Source organism: Nannospalax galili, unplaced genomic scaffold (genome assembly GCF_000622305.1).
Source record: "Nannospalax galili isolate Female #2095 unplaced genomic scaffold, S.galili_v1.0 scaffold875, whole genome shotgun sequence".
NCBI classification, from domain to species: Eukaryota; Metazoa; Chordata; class Mammalia; order Rodentia; family Spalacidae; genus Nannospalax; species Nannospalax galili.
This window is the reverse complement of record NW_008337059.1, coordinates 4,429,050-4,440,655: the sequence shown is the minus strand read 5'-3', so window position 1 is coordinate 4,440,655 and position 11,606 is coordinate 4,429,050. Positions and strand designations below refer to the sequence as shown.

Below are 11,606 nucleotides of genomic sequence, written 5' to 3'. Positions count from 1 at the left end.
GACAGGGTCTCCCTGTAGCCCCAGCTGACCTGGAACTCACTTTGTAGACCAGGCTGGCCTTGAACTCACCTCTGCCTCCCAAGTGCTGGAATTAAAGGCGTGTGCCACCACGCCTGGCCTTTTTTTTTTCCTTTAGAAGCTTGTGATCATGTGATTCTGGTATATGGAAGGCTCATTTGCATCCTTCAAAGAAAGTCTTACTTGATATAGCAGAAAATCGAATGTGACAATTGTTCTACATAAGAACCAAGCAACCCTTTGCATTCATGTTACAATGAGGGCTTGGTGACACCTTCTGATCTTTTATATCATGTCCTAGGGCATTTCCTTTTAGTTTTATATTGTGCTTTAAAAATATCTTGAGATTTAAAAATATCTTGACAACCTCAGGTAGGGCTCTCTCTCTTTCTCTCTGAGTAGAAGGTGAAACAGATTTTCTTCATGCCTAAAGCTTTGAGACAGTCTTAAATCAATGTTTATATTTCCCTGAGGAGAGTGGCTTCTCTGTCCTGTGTCAGCCCTGCAATCCCAGCTCTTATCTTCTCAAGGGGATCATGAACCACACAAGGTCAAACAGCACTTAGGTTCCATCCCCAGATAACTTTCTGTGATGGTTCCTCTTGAATGGATTGAGAAACACTTAGGATATTAGTAAAGCACATTTCTGGATGTGCCTGTAAAAGGCATTTTCAGAGATGATTAAATTATGAAGACTCCAACCTATCAATGATTTAATCCATTGATGGACTCAGAGTTTGAATTGTAGACGCTCTGGGAATTGCAGCCTGGTTGAGGGAGGCATGTCACTAGAGGCTATGTCCTGCCCTGGCTCCTTCCTGCTGCTGCCTCTCTCTGCTCCATCAGGCACCCCCTGCCATGACAGGCTGAATCCCCATGAGCAGCATAAATCTTTCCTCCCTTAAGTTGTTCTTGTCAAGTATTTGGTCTCAGTAATGAAAAGTCTGACTAACACCACAGAGATTCATTAAGACTGCTAAATGGAGTGAAGATGGTGCTTCTTGAGTCTAAAACCTATAGGTGAGGGGCAGAACCTTACTTGCTCTAAAGCATAGAGACTAGAGAATGCCACCCTCGACATCTCTCTTCATTAGGAGCTCCTGAACATCAGTGGATCTGTCCTGAAACTCATGGAGGGCAAGGGCACAGTGACGACCTCCCAGGATGCACAGCATCCTCCTCATTCCTGCATTATACAATGGCTCCTGTAGGCAGGGCCAGGACTTATCACCTCCATTTCCCACATGAAGAAACTGTGACACAAAGAAATTGTGGCTCAGAGAAGTGAAGTCACTTACCCAGGGACAAAGTTCAGTGAAGGGAGAGCCAAAGCCAAAATCTGGGTCTCCTAACAGATAGCCAGATACCACCCCCCATTTGTTTCACTAATCCTTTCAAGCCACAATGGGCAGGGAGAAAGAGGGAGAGAAAGAGAGTGTGAGTGTGTGTGTGTGTGTGTCCACAGCCACCTGAGCTGGCCCATGGAATGAAGTGGTCTGGAATCTGGTGGCTCAAGGAGGGGCAGTGAAGGGCACCTTGATCTTAACCACAGCCTGTCCCGGTCCTGTAGCCAAGTTCTGATAAAATTGAGGTGTAAGAATCCCATGTCCTCCCTACCCAGGCTCCACCCAAATCACAAGAACAGCAGTAGGATAAAGTCATTCAGAAACCATGCAGCAGCTGTTCAAAAAGTGGTGTCTTCAGATATGGACTAGATCAGGGCTTCTTAGCCCCGGAGCTCATGAGTCTTTGCCCCACATGCCCCTTTGTACACATGTGGCTTTTTCCAGAGAGTGAATCAACTGCTTTCATTAGATCCTCCCAAGGAGTCCACAACCAGAGGACTGTGACAAACATCACACCACACCATTAGCTGCTGATGGGCAGCGTGGTTCCCTTCTGTTGCCCTAGGGTTTGGCTCTGTGCCTGACACGAATAGAGTGCAGTACAAGTCTAGTGAGTCAATGGAAGCACCTACAGACAACAGCAACACAAATTCAGTGAGCACTTAGCTCCAAAGCTCAGTGTACAGCTGCTTATTATCAGAAATTCCTTTGATCTTCACAATGTCCTAGGAAGCGTGGCCATACCTCCTTATCACCACAGAAAAGAAAACCAAAGCCCAGAGATACAGGTGATTTACCTAAGGTAGCACTAGGAGTGAGTAGGAAAACCAGGGTTGGAAATAGAATGGCTGCCAGAAGCAGCAGGGAAGGGTGGAATATCTCCAAGGCTGGGTTTCCTCACAATCTCAGCCCTCCCCATCCCAACACTGTCTCATTCTCCACACCCTCCTAGGGAGAGAGCCTCTGATACCTAATTATACTTATGGTCACTCCACCGTCACAGACTGTGCTGATCACTTGCTACCCAAGGGTGCAGTCAGCGAGGGAGAAGCACCAATACTCACAGAAGCTGGTTGGAAATTCAAATTATCACCCCTGCTCATTAAATCTGAATCTCTGAAAGTGAGACCCAGAAGCTTGAGCCTTAACAGGCTTTCCAGGAGATACTGATACCAGCTCAAGTTTAAGAGGCAACTCTGAGTTACTGTGGGTCTGGGGGCTCTCATCTGGACCTGCTACCCAGGGTCATCCATCTACTGACAGTTTGGGTTTTTCATCCAAAAGAGGAAAGAACTTCCCACATTTTCCAGCTCCTGATTTGTCTTATCTTAGGAGAGAGACAGACCAATGGTGTCCTCTTCAGAGGCCTGTCAGAAGTCTCGCCTCAGCAGAGACCCTTTTGACTATGCACAGAACAGTCTGGTCTGACCACCTGGCACATCTCACTGTTCCTCAGGAGACATGTCCTATGTGGGTTTATGGATCTCTGTGCCCCAGCCTGTGAACTCTAGGGTACAGAAACTTCCTGTTTTCATTATCCCTGTAGTCCAGCAGCAAACACAGTCACTAACACATAGGGAAGCTCAGAAGACTAGAAAGATTAAATAATGGTTTGATAAGGGGCAAAGGTTAGCAGGTAAATAAATAGATTCTGCACCTACCTGAAAGACTACTGAGTCTTTTTTGCTGCTCTGTAATAAAAGAAAAGAACACACAATATAAGTAAGATTTATACAATGTAAGTCAGACCAAAAAGCCCTGGCATAACTCATTAGGATCCAAATACTGGTACTTCGTGTCCTCTGGGCTTAGATGCTAAATTATGGCCAGCTGAGGAAGTGGACATGATGTAGCTCCCCATTATCCAGGCAAAATGTCTCTCATCCCCCGATCTACAAATGTGTACCTGGACTTGGGCCAGCCGAAGTGTTCTAGCAGTTTCCTTCTTGTCTCAAAGTGATTTCATCACTCTGACCCTCTCAACACCTTTGAGTTCATATGAACAGGACCTCATACCATCCCAGACTTGGTACTTTTTGAGAGAAATATGATAGAATCATAGATATGACAGTTCCCATCTCCTTAGAGCTTGCCAACAGCTAGCCCTGCTTTAGGACCTTTTACACATAACACTTGAAATCTTAGCAACCTTGATTATTAGGTCCAGCTTTTTCTTCAAAGAACAGCCTTAGCCACTGCAGTATTCTGGCTGCTCCAGAGTAATGGAGAAATTCTAAAAATAATTAGCATTAAGTTAAAAGACTTTGTTCAGGTAAGGGGCCCAGATTACTCAAGATAACAGTGAAAACCACCTGCATCTACAACAGAAATCCCCAGGCTCACAGTCCACCGTTCTACCCAACTCTAGTCATCAAGTCCCCACTGTCCTTAATACTGAAGGTCTAGCAGTTGCTCACTCTCCTGGGCAGTCACGTGGAAGGGTGGACAACATCCCATCTGCAGAGTCCTGTGTACACTTGCTATGTGATAAGCACAAAGTGACCTTTACCTTCCACAGCTGCTAAATATAACGCAGTCACATTGATAAAAATAGAACATTTGCCAGCCCATGCTTGCTGTCATCATCGCCTGTGGCCACTTTTCCATCCTGCCACTAGCATCAGTGTGGGAAAGAAGTAAACAGAGCAGCATGGGAATTCCAGGGCAGTGGCTGTGGCAGCTGTCCACCTCTGGTGTGTGGACAGTACTTACACCAGCTGGACAGGAAGCTCAGAGGAGTTCCAGGCTCAGCTCTGCAGAAAACTTGCCAGATGATGATGCCCAATTGAGTAACCTCTTAGCCTCAGTTTCCTCATCTGTTATTTCACAGTGTTCTATGGTATCTAAAGGGATGTATGGGTGCCAGACTGTTCTGCAAGCTGCCAGCAGGACCCTGCTTTTGCCAGCAGAAGCAAATGTAAGCAACTGTGAAGAATGTATTGTTTCTATTTCTCACTGTGACATGGCCTTTCTTTTACAGGATGTCACAGACAGTGGCAGCTGGTTTTCAGTGCCATTACTTAGAAAGTTAGAAGTCACCAGCACTACAGTGAGCCTCATTTCTGTCTACAAAAATGTCTGGGAACCACTGAAGTCTTGTTCTCCAGGGTGGTCCACAGCTGACCAATTGGCCTGTCTAGAAAACTTTCTAAAACTGTGGAACCATGTACTCTCACCGTCTGAAAAGCTCTTGAATTTGAACCTGCAAGTTAACAAGACTCTAGGATCCAGCACACAGTAGAAACTGAAAAGGGAGGCTATGTGCCTTTTCAACATGCAGGTTTCCTGATCAAATCCCCCTTCCCTGTCTGATGGTAGGTGATCTGCCCTGAACACACTAGCATGAAACCTTAGGAAAGAGGGAAAAGGGACAGTGCTGTTTACAACCACCAATGCCAGCTAGAGGCTCAGTGCTCGTTTGTTCCTAGCAGTAGGAGGCTGGCTTAGAGAAACAGGATTATTGCCAAACTGTGCCCTGTGACAGTCTAGGCAGAAAAAAGGGCATTTTTTTTTTTAAAGGAAAACTAAACCAGACTTTCAGATAACAAGAGTAAAGTTATCATTCCCTTAGGAAACCCTGCAATAGTTAAGAAATTGTTCCTGTGGGTGCCATGTGGAGAAGCAGAGTTGCCAGTCTGGGTACATTCCAAAGCAATGCTGAAATATCTGACCTAAACCCCCTTATGACCAGGCTCTTCTCTCCTCCACTCTTCCTGCCCTATCTTAAACGAACACAGGTTTTTGGGTTTTTGGTTTTTTTTTTTTCCCTCTTCATGGGAAACCACCATTTAACTCCCCCCAAATCCTCCTAGCTTCATGACTCCTGTCCTTTTCTGAAGGATGTATCTCAGGCTGGATAACTCTAATTTTTAAACCCAAAGGCAGGACTCAGTCAAAAGAAAAAGGCAAGAACTAAAAGTTCTCATTGGTAAATAAGAATTCACTTATTCAAGAAACAAAGAGGAACCACAGGCATTCTAGTGCCTGAAAATGCCTCTCCAGGTGTCATCAAAGGGACTTGGCAAAAGCAGCTGACATTACACTTGGCATTTTCCAGAAATCAAGTTGCCTTGGAAGTAAACTCCACTTTTAAGAAACTGCCTCTTCTTCTGGGAATTAACTTGCTTCTGCCTGACCAGACTTAATTTTTTTTAATGAGTCATCAAGAAGTTCATAGAGAACCAACATTTTGCTTTGTTCTGCATTACAGACACGGTCTGGGCAAAGAGAGCTGCTGCTAGGAAGGGGACGGCATGGTTAGAAAAAGAATGGGCACTTCTAAGTTCAGTGTGGGCACAGGACCCTTTCATTCTTTTGAAGAACAGATTCCTGAATGTTAAATAATATGGGGGCCACACAGAGTGCAAAAAAAGGAACTCACTAAAGCAACTACTATTTGAGTGGACATATTTTAAGAGAAAAATGTTTTGTCATCTACTGTTCCAGTTAGAAGCAGGAAACAAAAAGCTCTATTTGGTATGGGAAACAATTAGAAGTAGATTCCAGCCTCATCTTCTCCAAAGTAATAATGCAGAAAGGGAGAGGCAGGGAAGGGGAGGAAACTATGAAGTAGGTGAGGAGGGTATCGAGAAGAGCTGGAACCAAATGTTGAGCGTCAAAAAGAATACACAGACCTTCACTATTCTTTGAGTTTATACTGAAAAACCCTCCTCACATCGAGGAGCAGACTGCAAACATCCCATTTCATGCTGCAAAGGACTTTTTAAAAATGGAAAGTTTATTACTCTATGGAATTTCAAAAGGAAAACTTGGGGTTTGGAATCATGGCCTGGAATTTTAAAGCAGAAAGGACAACATATACAGTCGTTATTTCAAAGCTCTTGGCCCTTTCAGTGATGCAGCAGAACCAACTAGAACAGCCAGAGAAACTACAGGAACCAAACACAGCAGAGCTGTCTGGGCCATGTGGAGTGGGTACAAACAGCCACAAACCTCAGCCACAGAGGACAACCTAGCACGGTGTCTCTGTAAGAAGAGGGCTGTCCCGCCACCAGGAGAAAGTATGGCAGCTTCTGTTGCAGAGGTTTAAAAACATCCTTTACATTTTAGACAGTTCTCTAGTTAATCTTCCTTTTTTTTTGAAATCTGGTACTCAAAACTGCACTTTCTAGAAATTTATCACGTTGAACAAGTAAGTCATTTATGACATTCCTTAAAAGAGGTATTATACCTAGATATTTAAGCAAAGCCTCACTATAAATCACAAGAACTAAGGGACGTGAACGTTTCCTATTTTGTGCCTGTATTAACTGTCTACAGACAGCCATGAACACCCAAGCTATGCTACATGCACTTAAAGTAGCCCAGCTTACTTAAGCAGACACCTGACATCACTCTAAATCAGGGGCTTCTGTCTCCCTGCTAGGACTGATCTTGTGAGTCCTAAGAGGGAGGAAAGTGGAGCTGATGGCCTTGGGCAGGGTTTGTAAAAACTTTTGTGGAATGGCAGTATTCTTGCTCCAAGAATGACGGACTGGATGTGCTGACTCCACCCAGCTGCAAGACGCTGCCTTACCTCGATTGTGCTGCAAAAGCACAATGGTGGGGTTGACGATTGTGGTGGAGGGGTACGCAGACGATGGCTTGCTAGCAGGAAAGGTGTGGGAATCAGTCTCAATCTGGGAAGAAGAAACTTCATTTAGTAGAGGACTGCCCTGAAAAGAAAACATACATTAAAAAAATAAGTTTAAATACAAGAAATCTAGAGTTAAAACTTAAGGAAAAGAAATATCTCTACAAAGACCTTAATTATAAAAGGAAAGGTAACCAATAAGACATATCGATTCCAGCTAGAGTTTAATCTGGAGGCTTATTCTTCTTGTTGGCATTAGTAAGGGACAAGAGAGGGAAGGTAAATGCTGCTAAATCTCAGCATCATCCATTATTTTCACCTGAGAACAGTTGTGGGTCAATCTGGTTACTGAAAAAGCAAATTCAAATCAAAACAGAGTAACATGCAAACTCATGCAATTCTGAATGCGATCCGAGAACGAGCTGGCATAAGTGGGAAAACTCAGGGGAGTTTAGGCACTGCAGAGAGATGTTAGAGAAGTCATCGTTGTAAGAACAAAGAGAAGTTCAGTAATAATTCTCTAGGAAAGTTACTCTGAACATCAGAATCACTGAGCAAACTTACTAGCATTTGCTCCTGAGATCTGAATCTGATCCTATCTTGCTGTGACATTTTTTTCACACTATTATTAGAATGACAAAGATCCCCCAAACACACTTGGGAAAATCCTGACTTTAAAAACCTGAGATCCCCCTCCAGAAATGTCAATACAATTACTAAGGCTATTAACTTCTGCATGATGGGGACAATGCCAGGCTTTGGAAACAAATGAAAAACAGGACCCTGAAATATAGCAGTGATTGTCTTAAACAGTTTTCTCCAACACATCTACAGATTCCACAGTTTTTATTTTAGAATTTACAAACCTTAAAGCAAAGGTAGCAATCTCCACCACTACCCCCCGACACAGGGGACTGAATAAGCACCCTAATACTGAGCTATATCCCAAGACCCAGGTAGCCCTGGCTGGCCTGGAACTCACTATGTAAACCAGGCTAGCCTTGAACTCATAGAGATCTGCCTGCCCCCACCTCCTGAGATCTGGGATTAAAGGCATGATCCATCCATCATGCCTAGCAGAATAACATTCTTAAAGGGTTTTTTAAGAACAAGATTTGATAGCTACTTTTGAAGCAATTACTATGCTTAGAGATCAGCTACTATGCATGCACCTGCAGAACAAGGGCCACGCCTTCTCTTTTTCTGTCTCTACCCAGAACAATGCCCTGCAGATTAACAGGTGCTCAAGAAACAAAATGGAAGTGACAGGAACCCTCCACCAGCAAGGGTATGTCTCTGCTACCTTTGTGGCAAGAGAACACATGTTCATTAGAAGAAAGAAGCGCTGATATCAAGCACCCCGGACAGCTCCGGGACACATAGTAGGTGCTCTGCCAATAATACTTCAGTTAGGATCTCATCCAGAAATTCTCTCTGTAGAGCCACTACTGTTATAAGCTCAATTTCATAAGCAAAAACTTTTTCCAAGACTTGAGGGGTTATACATAGTGCCTCATCCCAATGCTTCCATTTATGAAATAGGTTCTAACTACACTTTGTATAATTTATCTCTACCATCACTTAATAAAACAGAAGTGACATATTAAAAATGTTGCCAGTGTATGCCCAAGCAACACACCATCAGACACACAGCTCTTTAAAGCATAAATGCCCAATGTGGTCTCTGGTGAACTGTGTGACTATTAAGCATTTCACAATTTTTTCTCTTATTTCTGAAACATTACACACACAAAAAAAAGCTGCTAACAAAAATGGAGCTGGAGGAATGAACATGACTTTTATTCCTCCCTCTGATTCTCAAGTAGCTGCAGATGGAGCAGGTATCAGCTCACGGCCTGGACACCATCTGCAGGGGCATTCAGAGGGCAAGCCCAAGCAGCCTTCTTTTCACCTCTTACTCTGTTAACTGAAGTCAAACTAGAAGTTACCAGGAAAACTACTTCTGAGACATCTATTCCAGGACAAGCCTCTGGGGAAATTGAGTACATCGTCCCAATTAATTTGTCCTGGAACACAAGGAACAAACTCAATATGCAAACATAGAGCTACTACACAAATGCTCAACTATAGGGTATACAACAAAACTATGGCATACAAGTGCACTAGAGAGAAGATTCACTCTACATTTGTTGCTCAGAGAAACATATTGTATGCCTACGGCAAGATATCTGAACACTCAAAACCAGAATGTCTTCTAATTCACCCAGGGGTTTAAGCTTGGGGTAGGTGGAGTACATCCTCCAGCAGGCATAAGCTCCAAAGCTCAGAGTAGGCGATCCAAACCAGTTACATCTGGCCTGGTCCTGGGCAAGGGGCCCTGCCAAGGTTGCAACAGTTCCCACCTTTGGGGTACCTGACACCTCATTACAATTTCTCTACTAAGCCAAATAAGAAGTTTCCGTCCTGTTCTCTGCCTGACTGGCTTCAGTTTAACAAGCCACCCGGACCACTTTTATAGGTATACTTCTTCCCACGAGGGGATGCTAGCGAATGTTTAGTTCTATCAGCCAAATGCATGCCACACCATCTCACTGTGCTTCAAGTTAGTGTCTACACCCTCAACATCAAAACCTCTTGGCTACCTGCAATGAACTAAGAGACCCAGACCCACTCAATCAAAAAATTCTTTGTTTTTTTTTGTGGGGTTTTTTGTTTTGTTTTTATTTTTGGTCTTTGTGAGACAGGGTCTCCCTGTAGTCCTAGCTGGCCTGGCACTCGTTATATAGACCTCAAGCTCACAGAGATCGACCTGCTGCTACCTCCAGAGTGCTAGAACTAAAGGTGTGTACCACCATGCCTGGCTTCAATAAAAATTCTTGATGTATAAACTAGACTTCTCAGGCCCTCAAATGATCCTATAAGCACTCATGATTACATGAGTACTAATATACCACACCTCCCCCTCCCCAAATCACTGAGAGCAGGGGCTCTGGCTTGTTCAAAAGTGTACCTGTGAAACCTAAGAGATTGCTCAGAACACAGTAGGACTGTCACTGCTAACTAATCAGTTACTTCTAACTCCTCATTTTCTAGGGCAAGTCCTCAGCAATGCAGCGAAACAGTTATCAGGCACTTCCCCTATGCCAAGCATCATCATGGGAACTTTTCAGCCATGTGAGAACCGTCACTACCACAGCTTATGGTAAGGTTCATTCAGATTCTCCCAATCTGGGTTCCTAAGAAGGAGACCCACATCTAATGGCTCAGCTTTCTAAACCCTAAGGCAGTTGGGCTTCCTGTGAAGGGACTTGCCCTGAAGAATCAGGACCCTCCCATGACAACTGGTGTGCAAGTTTGCCACAAAAGCCACTGTGGCCTCCTCCTCAAGGGCCCTAGCAATTACATGCCTTGTGAGAAAGTCCTACCACACAGGTATTCTGAGTCACCAACACAATTAAGCCAGATTCACTATTTTTACTTCAGTCTCTCTGTCTGGTACAAAAGAGAGTTTGTTTACTTGAAATCAACCAGAGCGAACCTTCTCTTCCCCAACAACCTCCCTGCTCCCTTGTTACACATACCTGTCTTTGCTTCCCACGGGGTCCTACATTTTCCCCGGCTTTCAGAATTACATTTGCCTGGTCTACAAAGATCAGGACTAAGCAAGGTAAAGGCCACAGATATTTTCTCAGAGGGAAGACAAAGCTCTTTCAAGAAGGTGTGCAATCCCAACAGAACAGAGAAGAGAAGGCACTTGAAAGACTCCTGAGCAGCCTCAGGCGGCCCCCAGGATGTGCACAGGAGGCATGCAATCGAGGGACAGCAAACACAGGTCCAGTCATCGCACAAGCACAATGACAGCCAATACCTCCTCAGAACTTAGAACTTCAGTGAGAAAGGGAGGGTTTTCCTGCCAGGAGCAGACACTGAGGAAAGCTGTGGGGAGGAAAGTTCAGCAAGCTTACGGTACTCGAGACAGCTCCCGGGAGGTCAGGCTCCAAGACTCTGTGGAGGTCCTCCGGGATGGGAGGGACCAGCGGAGGTGGTGGTGAGAAGGATGGTGGTGTCTGGCTAGCAGGGGGGAGGGAGCCACAAGCACTGGCTGGTTGGCTGTGGTGGGGCCGCCTCTGCAGATGAGGGGGAATGAAATCATCTAGAGTCAGGAAGGTCAGAGGTGAAGCAGCAGGGGCGGTCGCCGGAATAGAGTGGACGCAGCCAAGCGGCCCCAGAGATGCTGGAGGTCTGGCAGTGCCTTCTTGCCCTCTGTCAGTATTAACCAGGTAGAGAGGGACAACTATTACCTCAGACGGGGCTGGGCTGGAAGAGATGGCATCCTGTGGGAAATAAGGGGGTCGTTATGCAAAGCGGCACGGCAGGGAGGCAGGAATTCCATATTTAAACAGTCGCGCATGGACATGCAGTGATGCACTTTGAGAAATATTTAATCGGTGCCCTTTCCTCCGAGTACATGAGACAGTCGGTGCTAGCCAGCTGGCCTCCTGATACTCCATGCCACAGAGGGCGTCTCATCCAAGTTCACTTTCCATCCATCTATTTTTGAACCCTTTTAACACTTTAGGACAGAGAGGACAACAGAACAGGTGGGCAGGCAGTGTTTAACCACACAAAACTGCCACAACACCAGTAAGCTTGGGAGTAAATACAGTTTCTTTAGCACCTTGTCATAA

The 11,606-nt window shown here is 44.9% G+C and overlaps 1 protein-coding gene across 10 annotated transcripts in view; it reads right to left on the bottom strand.

Annotated features, from left to right (window-relative positions):
• Sorbs1 (sorbin and SH3 domain containing 1) overlaps positions 1-11,606 on the bottom strand; it is a 240,625-nt gene that overhangs the window by 83,822 nt on the left and 145,197 nt on the right. For 7 of the 10 annotated variants that reach the window (XM_029563061.1, XM_029563062.1, XM_029563064.1 and 4 more), the window contains 2 exons: positions 6,901-7,039; positions 3,026-3,055 (listed from right to left, as the gene is read on the bottom strand). In XM_029563061.1, the coding sequence (XP_029418921.1) occupies positions 3,026-3,055; positions 6,901-7,039 (169 nt within the window). Of the gene's footprint in view, positions 1-3,025; positions 3,056-6,900; positions 7,040-10,883; positions 11,253-11,606 lie in introns of all 10 variants that reach the window. The other 3 variants (XM_029563070.1, XM_029563071.1, XM_029563068.1) reach the window with 2 other exon arrangements.